At 40.7% G+C, this 19,818-nt stretch overlaps 1 protein-coding gene across 1 annotated transcript; it reads left to right on the plus strand.

Moving 5' to 3' along the window:
• The first annotated feature begins 1,314 nt into the window (after positions 1-1,314).
• Positions 1,315-11,209, plus strand: ANKRD34B (ankyrin repeat domain 34B). The gene is made up of 2 exons (XM_042453191.1): positions 1,315-1,449; positions 8,830-11,209. The coding sequence occupies exon 2, from the start codon at positions 8,875-8,877 to the stop codon at positions 10,375-10,377; it is 1,503 nt and encodes a 500-aa protein (XP_042309125.1). The 5' UTR covers positions 1,315-1,449; positions 8,830-8,874; the 3' UTR covers positions 10,378-11,209.
• The last annotated feature ends 8,609 nt before the right edge of the window (positions 11,210-19,818 follow it).

Genomic DNA, 19,818 nt, shown 5'->3' on the forward strand with positions numbered 1-19,818 from the left:
TCTGCTCACAACACTTTGAGTGTGAAAATAAGAGGAGGGGGAGAAAGAGAAAGTCTGCATCTGTGGAACTTGCTCCTGACTGACCAGCAGCTTTGAAAGGCTTGCAACCTGGGTGTGTGTGTATGGAATACAGCAACTACAAGGCTAGCATCCAGTAGTTACACATTGACCTGAGAGTAGGGAATTCGGAGAACAGTGCCTTTCACAAAGCAATTTTTGTGGCCCCCTCTCTGTCAGAAAAATAAAATAAAAAGGCATGCACAAAGTAAGGCTAAGTAAGGATCATGTAGTAGCCCCTTTGAGATTAACTGAAGGAAGCTTGTAGCATGACCTTTCATGTAGCCTTGAGTCTACTTCCTCAGGTTGCATCTGCACTGCAGAAATAATCCGGTTTGACACCGTGTTAATGGGCACGGCTCAATGCTGAGGAGTCCTGGGAATTGTAGTGTTCTGAAACATTTAGCTTCTGTGTCAGAGAACTCTGGTGCTGCAGCCAATTACAGTTCCCAGGATTCCTTAGCAATGAGCCATAGCAGTTAAAGAGCCCATCCACATTGCATAAATAATCCAGTTTGACACCAATTTAACTGTCATGATTCCATGCTGTGGAATCCTGGGAACTGTAGTTTGTTGTGGCTCCAGAGCTCTCTGACACAGAAGGCTAAAGGTCTCTCAAAACTACAGTTCTCAGGATCCGATAGCATTCAGCCAGGACAGTTAAAGTGGTCTCAAACTGGATTATTTCTGCAGTGCCGATGCAGCCATAGACTGCCTTTTTAGAGCATGCTATTTGTAGTCATCATCACTCTGAGGAAGGCAGCAGCCGCGCTGCAGAAATAATCCAGTTTGACACCACTTAAACTCAGTGCCATGGAATCCTGGGAATTGTACTTTTGTGAGAACTTTAGCCTTCTCTGTCAGAGAGCTCTGGGGTCATAATAAACTACAATTCCCAGCATTCCGTAGTATGGAGGCAGGGCAGTTAAAGCGGGGTTAAACCAGATTACTCAGAGTGGATGCAACCAAAGTGGTGTGGAGATGGATTATATCTGCAGTGTGGATGCAACCAAAATGGTTCCAACCTGGATTATCTCTGCAGTGTGGGTGCAACCAAAGTGGGGCCACACTAGACTATTTCTTCAGTGTGGATGCAACCAAAGTGGTACCAAACCAGATCATCTCTGCAGTGTGGATGCAACCCAAGAGGGGTCAAGGCAGACTCTTCCTTCCGTGGGGGTGCAGCGCCTGAGAGCTGCCCAGCGTCCCCAGCCTCTTCCCTGCCCTGAAGCCCCCCCTCTCCCTGAGCCCCCGCCTCCTGGGCTTCCCGATCCCAGCCCAAGCCCCTCGCTCCTCGCTGCCTTAAAGGGAGAAGCAGCAGCCCAGCTGCAGCCCCAGGAGCTCCGCGCCGCCCGGCAGCCTCTGGAGGGCCAGCCTTGGCCAGGAGAGCAGGTAAGCCGGGAGCAGCAGGAGGAGGAGGAGGAGGAGGAGAGGGGCCCAGGGGAAGCCCTGCTGTTTCAGCCCTGCTCCTGAGCAGAAGGGGGAAAGGGAGGACAGGAGCCAAGCCAGGCTCAAGACACTCCTAGCACTAGCCAGGTTCATCCATGCTTCTTGGTCCTGCTCCAAATGGAGGGCATTTGGGAGATCCCTCCTGGGCAGGAGGCTGGAATGGAGGTCAGGACCAAGGAAAGCTCCAAGCCCTCCTAGAGGTACCAACCCATGCCATTGGGTCCTGCTCCAATGGAGGGCGTCTTTGGAGACCTCTCCTGGGCAGGAGTCTGGAATGGAGGACGTGCCCAAAGAGGAGCTCAAATACAAACCCATTCTGTCTGGTCCTGCTCCAAATGGAGGTTGAAAGGGAGGACAGGACCAAAGGAAAGCTCAAAGCAATATCCGTTCGTACTTCTTTCGTCCTGCTCCAAACGGAGGACGTTTTGGAAACCCTCCTGAATAAGAAAGTTGAAATGTAGGACAGGTCCTGGAAAGGGAGGACACCTGATCACCCTGGAATGGAGGAATGAGAGTTCCTGCATGGCAGAATGGGGTTGGACTGGATGGCCCTTTTGCCTCTTCCAGCTCTAGGCTGTGACATTCTGAGTTGCCTCCTGAGCAGAAGGTGGAAAGGTGTAGGAGAGGAGCAGAAGGGGACCAAAGAAGCCCTTAAAAACACTCCATATCAATCCCTGCTTCTTCAGTCCTGCTCCAAATGGAGGACATTTTGGAGAAGAGAAGGTGGAAATGCAGGGACAGGGCCAAAGACAAGCTCAACACGAAAAGCTCATAACCCAAAACAAACCTGAATTCCAGAAGGAATTCCCAAACGTCCTCCATTTTGAAGCAGGACTAAAGAAGCACGAATTGATATTGATGAGTTATCGGTATCAATTCATGCTTCTTCAGTCTTGCTCCGAATGGAGGACGTTTGGGAATTCCTCCCGGATAAGAAGGTAGAAATGTTGGGACATGACCAAAGAAGAACTGAAAACACTCCTGTCAGTATCAGTTCGTGCTTCTTTAGTCCTGCTCCCAATGGAGGACAGTTTGGGTTTCCTCTTCAACAGAAGGTTGGAATGTAGGACATGACCAAAGAAGTGCTAGAAACATTTCATGTCAATTCATGCTTCTTTAGTCATGCTCCAGGTGGAGGGCATTCTGGAATTCCTCTTGGACAGAAAGTGGAAAGGTAGGACAGGTTCTGTTCACCCCGAACATTTTGAGTTTCCTCCTGAGCTGAAGGTTGGAATGGAGGACATGTCCTGGAAAAGGAGGATGCCTGGTCACCCTGGATATTTTGAGTTTCCTCCTGGAAAGAAGGTGGGAATGGAGGACATGTCCTGGAAAAGGAGGACCTATGGTCACCCTGGACATTTTGAATTGCCTCCTGGAAAGAAGGTGGGCGCGGAAGAGATGTCCTGGAAAAGGAGGGTGCCTGGTTCCCCAGTTCCTGAGGGCAGAACAGCGTCTCCCCTTCAGCTCTACCTGGCATTTGAGTCAGTGCCTTTCTTGCTCTTCAGTGGAGAAGGAAAGGGCCCCCTCAAGCTATATATAACAGGCAGACCAGGTGCCCTGACCACAAAGGAGGGCAAGGCATCACAAAATGTAGGACATTCCAGAAAAAGGGAGGGACATTCCAGAAGAAAAGCTCATAGAACTATCAATGCATGCTTCTTAGCCATGCTCCAAAGGGAGGACACTTTGCAAGTCCTCCCCTGGACAGTCACACTCTCTCAGCCTCAGAGGGCAGCCAATAAAGGTATCACAGTTTGGTGGGTTTTTGTTTGAAAAGGGATCGTGTGTGTGTGTGTAACGTAGGTGTTGTGTTGTGTGTATATGTAATGTTCTACTTCATTCACCTTTACCTACTAAGAACATATAATTTAACCAATTAGTAGCATTAACCAAGAGATTTTCATTAACTAAAAGCTGCTTACCTTATTTCTTCCTGGAGTTCAGTGGCAATTTTGTGGGGTATTAGATGATTTTTAACTGTTTTCAAGTTTTTAGTGTAAGGTTTTTTAAAATGTTTTTACTTTGTGAGCTGTTTTGGGTCCCTTTTTTGAGAGAAAGGCAGCATAAAAATGAATGAAAGAAAGAAGCTGGGAGTGAATGAGGGTTGTTGTTGTGTGCCTTCAAGTCGTTTCTGACTTATGGCAACCCTAAGGGGAACCTATCATGAGGTTTTCTTGGCAAGATTTGTTCAGAGGATGTTGGCCATTGCTTTCCCCTGAGGCTGAGAGTGTGTGACTTTCCCAAGGTCACCCAGTGGGTTTTATGGTCCAGCTGGGATACAAACCCTAGACTCCAGGGTCACAATCCATTTTGAACCCTTTTGTTCTTTTTTTAACTTTTAAAAATAACATTCTTTATCCGTTCACAGCTTCCTTGATTGTTTTTGTGTAACAGCATTAAAAACTAAAGACAAACCAATTACTAAAATAGATAAACTCACTTCTGGATGCAATTTTACTTGGCCTTCAGATTATTGCAGTCTGCATGTCTTGTGTTTTCCAAAAGTTTATCATCCTAAAAGTACATTGTAAGTGCATTATGCATTTCTCTAACTCCCAGAGCCCTTTGCAGCTTCCCAAGCACATGCTCATATGGACATCCTCATTTGTTTCAATGCAGACATTTTTTACCTTCCTCCCTGTAAAATTACATGGCAACTGTATACGATTTAAGGTATTTGCAATACAAGTTTACATGCGCATTTTAGAAGTGTCATGTTATAGCTCAGAAATAATTCCTGCCTCTTTTAAAAGCCCTGCAGTCAGTTGCAATCATGGCTCTTGAGCAAGAGCAACCGGGCAAGGCTACAGCTTCATGCTTTGCTAGCTGACTTACCAGAAACATCTGCCTCGCCACTAATAAAAACAGGATCCTGGGCTAGGTGGGTCTTGGGTTTGATTTGGGAAGGGTACCAATATACTTATGGCTTCCCTCACCTGATCTTTTTTTTTTTAGCCTCTGTCCGTATATCACTCTGCCTAGTAAAACAAGTAAGATGCTTATTTTGTTCCACGTAATGTAGAAGCAAAACTCTATGGCAGGACCAAGAGAGAATATACATGAATGTAACTGTATAACTATTGACTTGATAAAGAGAATAGGTTTTGTCAAACAGGCATCCATCCTTAGAAGTTATGTTTCTCATCTACCATAGTCCACAAATGTTTATGCTGGTCTTTCCAAACCTGGGGCCTTCCACATGTGTTGGAATACAACTCTCATAATCCTCACCCTCTCTTAAAGTGATACTTCATTAACACTCATCATCTTAGCTGATGCTTAGCTTTTTTGCTCCTCACATTAATGTTCCCATCTTCTCCCACCACCATCACCCCAAATACACTGCTTGCTTCCAAGGAAATGATATATTTGTGGCTTGAGATTATTATGCTTCCCAACAATACCTTAAGTGTAACAAAACAATCTTGTTCTGCTGTACAACTGTGGCATGGCTCAGGAACATGTTCAGCTGCTTTAATCCAAGGGCTACAGAAATGAAATAAAATGAATGCATTAGGGTGATTATTGTCGAAAGTGATTTGAGTAGACACTTCACAAATAGTAAGTGAATTCTGTTCAGTGCTCTTTTGATGGAGAACAATATTTTTGAAGAAAACAACACTTTTTCCAGTTCTCATAATATATGAACATTGGTGAGTGTCAACCATTATATTAGAAGCAGGTGCTATTGTCCTGTCTTCTTAATGCTGATGCCAATAGTGGTCAAAGCTGTAGGCCCCAGTGGCAGCCGTGGAAACCTTTCCAAATTTAAATGCAGTACAAGATGGAGATTTTTCTAGAGGTGTTGCAGTGCTTGGGAAAGAGTAGCATTTTCTTCCCTAGTAAAGCTCCCCCTGAAATTTAAGTTTTCAAAGGCTTCAGTTAAAATTAAATTAAATATTAAAACCAATTTTTATAAGCTTCCAAAAGATTCTCCCTTGCAGAAATTAATCTTTTAAAATGCCATCTGTTGATACCAGTGGAAGGGTTTTTTTAAATCTAATTACAGAGCAATGGGGACAGGAGGGAAGCTGCAGGCCATGACAGTTGCTTGTATCATGGGAGATACTCTGTCTTCCAAGTGATCTGATCAAACCTGAAGGCTCTCTTCCCCTTTCTTAACATATATCTTAGGGGTCAGCATCTTTGAGCATCAGGCTTCTAGTTGATCTATTTGTTTATTTAAAAAAAACTGCTTCTCAGCCAAAAGGGATCCTGTAATGGTTTAAATATAATTAAATGGGTGAATTACAGTACATGAAGTCTGCAATCTACATATTTGTGAAATACAGGGCAACAGGCATTCATTCTATCACAAATACATCTTTCTAAGTACTTTTTTAAAGCTATAAACAACAAGCAATAAATGTTTTGTGGATAGTAAGAGCATGCCATTATACTCCAACTATCCAGACAGACAGACATACCAGGTATGAATGGGAGACCTCCATGTCACTCTGTCATCAGCAGCCCTGCTCAGGTCTCGCAAACTCAGGGCTGTGGCTTCCTTGATGTAGTCTATCTACCTGTAGTGTGGTCTTCCAGTTTTCTCGCTGCCTTCTACTTTGTCAAGTATTATTGTATTTTCTAGTGAGTCATGTCTTCTCATGATATGTCTAAAATATGATAGTCTCAGGCTAGTCTTGGCTTCTAGTGATAGTTCTGGTTTGCTTTGTTCTAGGATCCATTTGTTTGTCTTTTTGGTAGTATATGGTACCTGAATAACTCTTCTCTAGTACCATATCTCAAATAAGTTGATGGCCTTCTTATTTCCCCCCCCCCCCACTTTCCAGCTTTCATAACCGTACATAGAAATCAGAAATACGGTGGCATAGACAATCCTGACTTTAATAGTCAATGACATAACTTTACACTTGAGGATATTGTTTAGTTCCTTCAAAGCTGTTCTTCCTGTCTTATTCTGATTTCTTGACTGCAGTCTCCACTTTGATTGATGACAGAGTCAATGTATAGGAAATCTTTAATTATTTCAGTGTCTTAAGATTCAGTAAACAGCTTGGTTGTAGAATTTTAAGCATCACTTTGCTTGCATGGGAGATTAATGCAATGGTCTTATGGTTACTATAATTCCTGGTATGCCCTTTCTTGGGGACTGGGATATATATTGAATGTTTCCAATATAGGGCCATTATTTTTGTCTTCCATAGTTGTTGACAGATTTTAGTTAGAACTAGAATAGATTCTGTCTGTAGCTTGAAGCAGCTCTATTGGTATGTCATCTGTTCCTGGTGATTTATTTCTCCCAGTTCGTTTGAGTATATCCTCACTTTCTAAAATTGTGCATTCAAATGGTTCTTTCTTGAATGAATGTCATCCCTTCCTCTCTTTTATATAGTTCTTCAGTGTATTGTTTCCATCATGTTTTTATTTCATCCTGGAGTGTGTTCCCATTGCTTGTTGTATGCCATCCTCACTCTTGCTTTAATTTTCCCTTTGATTTCTTAGATCTTGTGGGAAGGGTCATTTGTTCTACCTTTTTTCTTGTAATTTTCTTTTTCCCACATGGGTTGTTATAGTAATTCTTTTAGTTCCTGAGCACAAGTAATTGAACAGTTACTTTTGAGGTTCTTAACCTATTTCTATCTTATTTTTGCTTCTCATCTGTCCTTAACTGCTTGAAGAGTTTCATCTGTCATCCAGTAAGGCTTTTCATTCTTTTTGGTTGCAGATAATGTCCTTTTGCATTCTTCCTTCACACCCTCCCTAGCTTCAGTCCATAGTTTTTCTGGCTCCTAATCAATTAGGGTTAATGGTGTAAATCTATTTTTACATTATCTTTAAATTCTACCAAGATGTCCTTGAGGCTGTATTTTGGCACAGTGATCCATTTAATGGTTTTGGGTTTTTTTTAGCTTTTCTCTCATTTTTGATATTAGTAGTTAATGGTCTGTGCTACAATCTGCTCCTGGTCATGTTTTTGCAGAGAGAGTGGCGCTTCTCTGTCTTCTGTTTCCAGTTATGTAATCTATTTGATTTCCATATTGACCATGTATACAGCCCCCTCTGTGGTTGCCTGAAGACCGCTTTTGCCTTCACAAAATTCAATCATTTGCTGTCCTGCTTCATTTCTTGATCCTAAGCCAAAGTCTCCTACAATTTTTGCTTCTGCTCTGTTTCCTACTTTGCATTCAAATCACCTGTGATTACCAACATGTCCTGTTTTCATGTCCTTCTGGACTCAGGAACATAATATTTCAGTTTCCTCCTCTTTTTTTTTTGTAATTGGAATATAAACTTGGATTATGGTTATACAGTAGTCCCTTCCCTTACGTGGGGGATCTGTTCTGCCCCCCTCCCCGGCATAAGGGAAATTCCACATAAGCTCAAGCCCCATTAAAACCAACGGGGCTCGTGCTTTCAGTGGCAGTGGCAGCAGCAGGTGCACGTCACCGGCGGATGCGCCATTACTCTTTCTGGCATGCGGAGCCATTTCTTCTGGCACGGCTTCCAGCATATGCTGGAAGCCGCATAAGGCACGTCCGCATATAACGCAGGCGCACTGTATTGATATGTTTTCCCTGAAGTCTTATTGATATGATTTGGCCATATTCCTGTCATATGTGTTGTGCAGCTTTGGACTTTCCTTTCACCTGTGAGTACATGAGCAGTTGGTAATTCTTTTGTCTTGAATCCAGCTTTTTCGTTAGCCACAGCACTATTAAATTAAATTAAATTCTTTATTACAGTACAGAAACCCAATAAAATCAATTTACAACATATAAAATAAAACAGAAGTATAATGAACAATTAGTCACATAGCACTACTGCTCTACCCCAGTGGCTCATTGAGTGCCTTCTGACCTGGGAGTCTTTTGGCACTGTCTCTTGTTTCATTTTAGATTGTCTCATAGGGATTTCATGGCAAAAGACATTCAAAAGGGGCTTACCATGCCTCCTCCTGTACAGTTCTAATAAGAATTAGCTAACTATCACTGCCATTGTCTCTGAAAATGTGAGACTTGCCCAAGATCACTCAGTGGGGTTCCATGACTGGATAGAAATTCGAACTTTGGTCTCTCAGTGTCCTAGTCCAACACTCAAAGTACTTGTTTAATGCATATTGCAGCTTTTGTTGTCAGATCAATAGAAATCTGGTGTTCATCTGAAAAGATATTGGTACATGTAGACAAAAATATGATTTTAAGTTTTTAAAACATCTGGACTATGATATTCTAGACTATGATATTTAACAGAGGCTTTTTTCATCTTCCCATTGTCATATATTAGTGGGTGGGTAGATGATTAGACAGATAGACAGACATTTCTTTTAATCTCTTTATGTTTAATTTTTCTCCAATTTAGGTAACATTCTGAACAACCTTAGTCTTCAATTCAAAAACAGAGAAGATGGAGGAAACCGTAGAGCTTTCACCTGATGGAAATTCTCTGATAAAAGCTGTTTATCACAGAAGACTGCGTCTCACAAGATTGTTATTAGAAGGTGGAGCCTATATCAATGAAAGCAATGACCGTGGTGAAACTCCTTTAATGGTTGCTTGTAAGACAAACCATGTGGACCCCCAAAGTGTCAGCAAAGTAAAAATGGTTAAATATCTTCTAGAAAATAAGGCAGATCCAAATATCCAGGACAAAACTGGAAAAACAGCCTTGATGCATGCATGCCTACAGAAAGCTGGCCCTGAAATAATTTCTTTGCTACTTAAAAGTGGTGCAGATGTAAGTTTGCAAGATCATTCTGGCAACTCAGTTCTTGTTTACTCAGTGAACTCAGAAGATAAAGAAACCCTGAAAGTTCTTTTAGATGCTTGTAAAGCAAAAGGGAAAGAAGTAATAATCATTACGAAAGACAGATCTCCATCTGGAAAACAAAGAACTAGGCAGTATTTAAATGTACCTCCAATGGATAGTGATGAATCTCAGTTTCCAGGTTCTTGCACTTCTCCATCAGATGTAGAAGTTAAAACATCTCCATCTCCATCAACAAATTCAAATCAGAAAGAAAATGCTCTCTTTAACTTTAAAGAGACTAGTTATTCTGGAAGAAAGGAAGATTCACCTGAGCCACACTCTCCTTCAAGGAAAACACACACAGGACCTCAAGTGCAGCATGTATACTCCGAACCCTGGATGAAGACTACTTCAATATCAGAACAGAATCAAATATCATCTTTACAAAAAGAGCTTCAGGATATAACTCCTGAAGAAGAATTGTGTCTTAAAATTAATAGTCTAGCCCTGTCTAAGAGGTTTATCACTAGACATCACAGCATTGATATAAAGGATACCCTTAATTTCTTGAAAAACTTTGAGCAAACTGCTTCAAGAAAAATGTCATGCGATGAGATAAATTCTCATTTGTTATTTGGTGAGCCAAATCGAAGTGAAGTTCCTGTTGAGCAGAATCCAGATTCAGGTCAAACAAGTTTTGTGTCAACACTGAAAAGCATTGTACAAAGGAGAAATCTGGGGGCAAATCACTACAGTTCTGATTCACAGTTAACAACTAGCATAGGCCCCCTTACAGAAGATAGCAAATTGCTTCTTGGGAAAAGAAAGCTTCTCTCCCCTTCCCCATCACTGTCATCTAGTTCCAGAGAACTGATTGAAAACATGCCTCCTACTTTCTTGAGTAGGAGAAATCATGCTATTTTAGAGAGACGGGGATCAGATCACAGTGCCTTGGCTAGACCTGGTTTTCTCCCTCCCTTAAATGTGAACCCTCATCCACCATTTACTGATATTTACAAGATCAATGCAACGTTTTCTTGTGGACAAAAACCCCTAATCCCAACAGCACCCATTTACCCTAAAGATTTCAAAAGTAAGACTCTCTTGACAAGGAGACAGTCATTACAAACTGAGCAGATAAAGCAGCTAGTGAATTTTTAGATGATTACAAGGAAACAACAGTCAATGGCATTCTAACAACCTGACTCTTCTGGAGTATGAGAATTGGCTGCACAAGCCTCTGAGTAACAATGATGTAGCAGCTCCATTTCTCTGACTCAGTCATGAATGTTTTTCTTGAGCTTCAGCTGTGAAAAACCTTGCTTTTGTTGGATGCAGATAAAATATGGTGCAAAATATTGCTGCCTTCATAATCACTTTCTTAAGAAAGTATGCATATGATTCTCCATATTCTGCACAGAGAATATAAATTATTTTTTTAATGAGGCAAGACTCTGATGAGGCAAAGTCTTGAGTCTGCAAATACCAAACTCTGTCTTTTATGAGACCACTGGTGTTTTCACTGCAGTGTGTGACTATATTTCAACAGCTATTGAATGACTAAGCTTTGTGCAGTGCAATAATGGGACAGATGAAAAAAAATCAGTATGTAGTTAAGTATATTTAAGCCCTTGAATTCAATAGGCTTAGTCATGCCTCGTTGTGGCTAGTGTCTATTATTCTTATATCAAAGTATACTTTTAAAAAGGGTTATAGATATATTTGTAATGGTGAGTGCATACTGAGAAAAAATATAAATTTAGTAACAATTTCTAAAGGTGGAATGTACGAACAATAGAAAGTATAGCAGTGTATAAAAGAGCAATTATTTAATCTATATGATAACAAATGGAAGATATGGTTTAAAATCCAAAATACTTTTCCAGCTTTACAAAGCAATTTCCTCCTATCTAGTTTGCTACGCTTTTGATGTTAATCTATGTATAATATTTATTTAAATTAAAAAAAAACCCTGTGGCATGATGAAAGTCAACCAGAGCTGCATTACATTATTATTTATTTATACAATATATTTCAGCTGTTGTTGTTAGCATTCCCCCCCCCGCCCCCCCCCGATTGTGCTCTTTAACATTACAAACAAATAGGATCTGAGGGCTGGCAGAAACCTTACATTTTTGATGATAATGATTATGATGTGTTCTTGTGGTAGGAGCAAAAATTATTTATTAGGTCCAGTGCACTTTGATTATGTTCTTAGTGAATGACACTGTAAAAAAAAACATGTTCTGCACTATATCCAAGTATGGCATTGTGTTAATATAAAGCTCATTGTGCCAGTGATTTTGCATTTTCACCGTGAGCACAAGAGTGTTATCAGAAGAGGTGATTGCAATTAGTTGTGGAAGTAGTTGTATAAACACTTGTGCAGTTCTTTTGCAGAACCTCTTAGAAAACTGTGTAATCCAGAACAACTGCACCAGTTGAGATTTTCTCCTTACTAGTGTTAATTGGATTTAGACTTCTGTGTTTATCAAAAGCACTTGGAAATCCACAGTTCTTGTTTTAGTGTGTCCCTGACTAAGATTTAATCAAAGTACATTGGGTTTGTCTTCTTTATTCTTGTCATTTAGTCTTTTCTCTTTTCTTTCACAAAGCCTCACAATGAAACATTCAGACATTGTTGGTGTGGAAGGAGATGAGAAAAGACACAAATGAGATGCAAAGAAGGGAGCATGAGGTCACTCAAGCTGCATTGTTCTCTGTCTCTTGTGCATTAACTAGATCCATTGTGGGGAACCTATGGCACGCTTGCCAGAGATGGCATGTGAAGCCATTTTTGACAGCACACGGAGTGCAGAGAAGAGAAGGAACAGGTGCGTGCCTCTTTATCCTCTTCCCAGCCATTCTGGACCTTCAGCCGTCTCTGGAGAGGTAGCTGAAGGCCCAGGAGGGTGGGGAAAAGGAGGAACAGGCACATGTCTGTTCCTCCTCTTTCTGGCCATTCCAGGCCTTCAGCCATCTCCAGAGAGGCAGCTGAAGGCCCAAGAGGGTGGGGCGGAGGAACAGGCATGCTCCTGTTCCTCCTTTCCCCCACAGTCCTGGGTCTTATGCTGTCTCCAGAGAGGCACTTGAAGGCCCAGGAGGGAAGAGGAGAAACAGGTACACGCCTGTTCCTCTCCCCTGACCAGCCTCCCAGGCCTCTGGAAAGTCCCGCCTCCAGAGGTCCCACCCCCAGAAGACAGAAGTCCTGCCCCCTGGACATCCCATCTCCCTGCAAGTCCTGCTCCCTGGCACCGGGTGACATCCGGTATGGGAACAGTTTTGTTTGGGCACTTGGTCTCTAAAAGGTTCGCCAACACTAATCTAGATGTTCTGCTTGTTTGTGTGGAGGCTGTTTTAGTATAATTTCCCTCTGTATGCATCTCTGTGTAGGCTGGAGTGACTGGTTTGTATTTTATTTTGAGTTATATGGTGGAGAAGACTCCTAGAAACCAAAGGCAGCTGTCATGGGAATGTAGCATGAGTAGTGATACACACATACAGAGTACATATTGGGGATTGTAGGGAGAAATTCCTCCTATGGTTGTATGATGTACATGTGCAATGGTTATTATAACAAAGGACAGTGTACATAAACTCACTCACTCCCTTCTTGGTTGCTGTTATTCAGAAACCTTGCTAGTTCTAGAAACCTAGTCACGACAATGAAGTCAGAATGAGTATCTTGCCCAGGAAGGGGATATTTGTTCAGAGGCATACCAATATCTTCATTGCCTGAGCATGAAGATGGTTTTTCTTTCATATGGATAAGTCTTCAGAGATTGTGGCAGGTGCTTTTTATATTTATTCCACCTTTTGCTAGTCCTACAGACGCATCCTGTGAAAAATAGCATGGCTGTTTACTTGTCTTTTATAGAGGTGGGAAAGGGAGCTGATGTTGTAAATGTCAGACTTAATTGTATGAGCACTTTTCCTGAGAAGTGGCATTTATCATATCTCTGTAGTCAGAGATAACTGGTATTATGTGGTTCATTTAAAATGCCTGAAGCTTTTTGAATCTCCTTCTATTCCCTACAGCTTTGCTTTCCACTAGCAATATTCAGTTCTATGTTGTGTGTAATTCCTAAGAGTTTCGCTTACACCAAGACAGTAGGTCCCTCTTAAATAAGAATCTATTTTACAGTGGTTAATATACAACTATACTGCCTACACTGACCTCTACAAATTACATTCTCCTCGGTATCCAGATTTGTTTTCACCAGTGTTTCTTCCAAAGGCAACAAAGAATCTTCTGATATCATCTGACTAATACATTTTTATACATTTTATTTGTGAGCCAAGACCCACTTTGCCATAATGAAATTGGTTAATCATTATGGTGCCACAGAGACTCTGGTGGTTTTTTTAAAATGGTTTTTGCTGCAGTAGACTAACAGAGCTCCTCTTCTAGAAAGCGTTTTGCCCATTATTTTTTTCCAGATGGTCAATTGCCCACTGTTTCATGTTTCTTGCTCCCAATTCCTCACTGCAAGAAAATAAGTTTCTTACTTCCTTGCAAATGAAGAGCACTGTGGGAATTATGTTCAAGGGACAGTCAGATACATCTCTCTCCCCAACATATAGGTTTTCATAAAGGAAGGAAAAGGTATTGCAGTTAACCATCGAGTATCTATTTGTCCCATGGCCTAAATGCCCTAATGCACCAGATAGCATCTGATTTTGGAAACTAAGCAAGACCAGCCCTGCTTAGTATTTGAATGGGAAACCACCAACCAATACCAGGTGCCATAGGCTATGTTTCAGATGACAGAACTAGCAAAAAGCCCCTCTGATTATTCCTTGCCCAAGAAAACCCTATGAAATTCATGGGGTTGACAGAAGTTGACAGGCAACCTCAAGGCACACGCACACCTCTTTGACCTACAATAGTGGAAGTCGAGAAGAATTCTGTGAAACTCATTAAGAATTTGTGAAGTAAATTTGGGAGTGAAGCAGCAGATACTGGTATATATCCAAAGAGATTTATTGTTACTAATTTTACACTGAAACTTTATTCTCTTAATTAAGCAATGTGGGACCTGCTAAACAAAAACAAATAAAAGACAATAAGAATTTAATTTGCTAACAGAGAGAGATGTCTAGATGCTACAGGCATTTCCTGTTTACTTAATTTGTAACACTTGTGCATTCCTTATTTCAAAACAACTCTAGCAGGCACCATAGTTTAACTGTATCTCATATTTTAAAAACTGGATGGATAAAAGAGCATTTTTAGTAATGAATGTTATGAAACAACAAAAGAGAAATCCACAATGTGGAGAAGCCACATTTGTGTACTACAGCTCCCAGAGACTCCCACCCAGCATGTCCAGCAGCCATGAAAGATGGGGGATTCTGGCAGCAGTTATACAAAAATTCTCTGCTCTTGCCAATTTGTTTTATAGTGTTTTAAATGATGGTCCTTTTAGGCCATTTTCATATTGGAAAATGATCCCTGTGCCCATTATAGAATCATAGAATTGTACGGCTGGATGGTACACCAAGAATAAGGTACAGCATTCCCATTTAAGAGACCCCGTTTAGCAGCAAATCAATTGCCTGAAGCCTTATTGACTAAAGAACTCTTTCTCTGCTAGAGACCCATCATAGCCTCTCTTGCAAAAAAGTTCCAAAACAAACATGCTTATAAGGATAGCAAAGTGGCAAGGCCTCTCATGAAGATCTTAAGACCCAGGCCAGAAAATTTGCTTGGATAGGTTGTTAACCCTTGAGTCATCCCTGACTTGTGGTGATCCTATGGATGAGACATCTCCAAGACAGCCTGTGCTCTACTGTTCTGCTTAGGTCCTGAAATATAAGGCCAGTGACTTCCTTGACTAAGTCTATCCTTCTGGCATACGGTCTTCCTCTCTTTCTATTCTTTCTCTTTCAGCCGCTCTGAGAGCCATTAGGGCTGAAGGGCGGGGTATAAATAATGTAAATAAATAAATAAATACTGCCCTCCAACTTTCCTAGCACTATTGGCTTTTCTAATGAGTCTTGCCTTCTCATGATCTGGCCAAAATATGACAGCCTCATCTTGGCTTCCAGAGAGATTTCTGGTTATATCTGCTCAAGGACTTACTTGGTCTTTTTGGCTGTCTCCAGCACTAGATCTCAAATGAGTTGATTTTTCTTTTATCTGCTTTCTTCACTGTCCAGCTCTTGCATCCATACATGGTGATGGAGAATGCAATGGCTTGGATGATTCTAGCTTTAGCGTAGGGTTGGCATCTGAGTCAAATATATGCCATCCTAACCCATTTTTCCATCATTGCAGAGATTGCAATTCTGTTCTGTCTGCCCAATGACTAAAATACCCCAAGATATGTCAGTGAAAAGCAGATGGAACAACTAATACATTTTCAGCAGCTGCAATGTGACAGGCATCCTCTGGGAGGTCTGTGGCAATGATGTTATTATAGCTGGATGCATTTCTGCTGATTTCCCCTGCAATCCACCAGCACATAAATAGTGGTGTTGGGGGAACTGCACACTGAAAAGATGCATTTGGAGGGGGGATGTTGCACCAAGAGATGTATGGTAGCTGTATGCCAGACATACATTCCCCTATGCAGAATCTTAGCTAAAGTCTTTTCAAGAGCCTGGAAGTTGTATACAGCTTTATATATACAGCAGAACCTGAATTGTGCCAAGACCTGTAGTTAAAAAGTTACTCCAGAAATCAATCAAATCAGCTTAAGATTTTATATATGTACAAACTGTGTCATATTACACTGTTATAGCATTATTATTCCACTTTAACTGTGATGGCTACCTCCTGTGAAATCCTGGGATTTCCAGTTTAGGGAAGGGCATTTAGAATTTTTAGCCAGAGAGCCCTTAGGCCTCTCTAAACTAAAAACCTCATTATTATACAGGAGGCAGACATAACAGTTAAAGTGGAATAATAATGCTGTAACAGTGTAGTGTGATATTAATTTAAACTATAAGCTTAATGTTAACGAAACTTGTTTCCAAAGGCCCAGTGAATGTGTGAATACAGGGCTTTTATCAGTGAACAGTCTTTTGATTGATTTAAGTTGTACAATATTTTTATCAGATATAAAATATTTTTCCTAAATCTAATATGATCTCTGAAAGGCCTGTGTAAAATTAACTGCTTGCACCAACTCAAGAAAACTAATCATACTTTGATTTATTTGTTTGTAATTTATTTTATAAAGATAATTTATATCCTTTACATTATTTGGTATGTTAATCAGGATCTGTAGTCCACACGCAATTTCCCAATCAATATAAAAACTTGCATAATGGAGTCATGCTAAACCACCATATATTCTATTCATGTTTTAGCTAATTCAGGCCATATACTAGATCAGAAAATTTGCTTGTACAGGTTGAGTCTCCCTTATCTAGAATTCTGAAATCTGAAATATTCTACATTTACTCAATGATTGCTGACAGATTGTATTAAAAACTAATGTTGGGACTCCAACTGATAATGTAAAGATGAGGGATAAAATTCTAGGCAGCATTTTTATTTTAAAAACTGCACCTTCCCCCAAACAAGGGAATAGCAAATAGTGCATTGTTTTATTTCTTGTATGATTTTTATTAAGATTTGTATTGCAAGTCTGTAGAAACTACTAGTGTAGTAGTTAACTAAGTCTGTCAGCTTTTCAAGGTAATAACCCAAATATTACATCCAACTCCCTCAAGTCATATGTATAATTTTGCTTGAAATGTTAATAAAGCAATTATATTGAGGCAATCTGTCTGTTTACAGAAATAAGGAGCTGTCAACACTATAAGAGAAATAAGAACTGAACTGGTAATGTCAGAAGCAGCATTATTATGCCTGAGGAAAGACTGTACGGTATCAAATCTTTTTATAACTATCAGTTTCCTTTGTAGTCTCTAAGGCACACAGTCACTGGTAATATGAAATAGATAACACGTATCTATAAGGACAACATTCTTCAGTTTCCAAACACAGTCTAGCTTTGTATCAGAGTTCTATGAGATAACATACAGTATGTTTTATGGAAGTATAAAAATCAATCCATTCCAGTGTCAACAAAAGGTTGTGATTAAAAATGTTTGGCTAATGGAGAAAACAAAACAAAACCACTTAATGTCCAAGAAAAGATGACTTACATTTTAAGTGGATGAATACTAGATTCGACCTCTGTAAATATAGTATTTTTTTGGGGGTGGGAAAACAAACCAGGACCCGAATGCTGAAAGATAGTATGTATTTAGGACAATGGGTTGAAATAGCATTTTTACATTTTTATTTATTTATTTATGGAATTTATATCCAACCTGTCTTCCAAAATGGGATTCAGGGCGGTTTACAATAATTTATAAAGATTGCTTTCAATGCAGTGCTAATTGAAGGCACAATGAAACTAAAAATTCCTGTGACATCATTGTAATGCTAATGAACTGTTAAAGGTAGATAAGATACTTCTGGTAGCTCTAAATTCAGAAATATTATGTCAACTTTTGTAGATATTTCATTGTGCCCATCTTAAATAATATTTTACTTGTTTTACTTTCTACTTTTGCAATACTGTATTTCTTTTGAGTTTCATTAACTTCAAATGAAACCGCTCTTACTGTGAAACACAGCCGGTGCACATGTGCATTCCTGCTTACTTAGACCACAGACAACTGGAATCTGAAACCAAATCTGCATAGCAAATTATTTTTTGTGACGTCTAGAGAGGAAATTTGATTCTTAATTGCTTTTATTGGTTGCTGCAGACAGAATTGTCCTGATACCAGAAAGTTAAATATATAAAACAAAGGGATATATTTTATTACGTTCACTGATTAAAGTTCCTGAATAAAGAAAAAGGAATGCCTAAAAACAGGAAGAGAAAGGGGGAGGAAGGGGAATGTGGCAGCACCTCTACAACTAATTGGTTTTTATTTTAGCATGAACTTTTGGGGATATTAACCCAATCAACAGTTGTGGGATAGGATGTAATAGGACCCAGAAAGATGCAAACCATGTCCCTTGCCCTAAATGTCAAAAGGACTGGATGAGGTGATCGAGGCCTTCCAGATCTTTGCAGTGGTCTTTCAGATCTTTGCTGATTTGTGAATATTCATCTCCACGTATTAAGGCAGCACAGGATAAATCGGAGGCAGCAAGATTATGCACATTTTGAAAACTATCCTCTGCTTCCTAATGTCTACAGCTCATTGTACTTGATGTGCTGGATCTTTGAACACTGGCTAATACGGAGGAAGGGAAATGGGGTAATATTACCATATTTTCCAGTTTCCCTGCCCCAATCTTAGCCAATTCCCAAATCTGCTCTAAAGAGTAGGAAAATATTATAGAAGAATGTGCCAGTTAAGCAGCCCACTTGGTGAAAAATTGCCCCCCCCTCCCAGCTGTGAACAGGAGTCTCCCCTAAACTGCAACATCTCATGTGAATCCCTTCTCCTTTTATTTGCAGATGGGCTAACAATGATCAGGGCTTGGAAAAATCAGTTTTGTGGGACCACACTTGGAGAATCCCACAACCAATGGCTATACTAGTTTAGGGAATTCAGGAAGTTGTAGCCTTAAACAATAACAAGCTGTACTCTGGATCCAAGTTATAGTATCAGACAATGCTCTAGAAAGGCACAACTGTGAGTCCCTTTTTGTTTGTTTATAGTATTTATATCACTTTTTACATGCAAATGCACTTCAGGGTTGCTTACAGCACTAAGCAATTACTCAGTTAAACAAAATGAACAGTAAAACTGTAGAATAAATAAAGTTACTATATATACACACACACCAGCAGAAAAACATCCCACTGTATTTCCTCAGATCAGAAGACCCCAAATGTCCTGCTCCCAAATAGCCTTAACTTGCTGCTGGAACACTAGCAACGGCATGTATTTCATCTTGGAGAGACTTCCAGAGCTTTAGGACCACCATGAAAAAGGCCTAGTCCTAGTTAATCCATTGCTGTATATCAGACAGTAAAGGAACCTAAAACAGGTTTCTAAACACATCAGTAGCACTGCCAAAGCTTATATTAGTATGTTAAGAGTGAATTAAATCCTCAAAATTGTAAGCAACAATAGATAACAAAAGCCTTGGAAAACCAAAATTGTACCAACCACACACAAAGTAGGCTTGCCATAACCCGGCTGCCCCCGTGAAATTCACGGATTGGAGGGTTTAAACTGTTTCCCGCCCGTTTTGCCCTTTCATTCCCGGGTTCCTGCTGACTCCAGGCCAGATTCTGTCAATCTCCAGTCAAGACTTTTGACTGACAAGCTCTGCCTGCCTGGAAGGCAGGATTGGCTCCTTCCCCCCATGTGACCCCCTTAGTCACGCCTCCTTCTCCTCCTCTTCAGCCAAGATGGCTGCCTCCAGGGAGAAGGAGAAGGAGCATGGCAGGGGCTTCCTGGTCTGGCAGCCTCCCTCCTCCTCCTCCTCCTCCTCCGTCCTCCTCCTCCTCCTCCGTCCCCAAGGGCTGCTCAGCACAAAGGCAAAAGGCAGGCACTAGGGACTCCCTTTAAAGTCCGTTGCTTTTTTGCCTTTCCTTTGGGGCTGCTCTCTGCTCTGCAGGTGGCTATGGTTTCTGGGAGAGAGGAGGAAGGGGGAAGGAGGAGGAGGAGGGA

The sequence above is a fragment of the Sceloporus undulatus genome, chromosome 2 (genome assembly GCF_019175285.1).
Source record: "Sceloporus undulatus isolate JIND9_A2432 ecotype Alabama chromosome 2, SceUnd_v1.1, whole genome shotgun sequence".
Lineage (NCBI taxonomy): Eukaryota > Metazoa > Chordata > Lepidosauria > Squamata > Phrynosomatidae > Sceloporus > Sceloporus undulatus.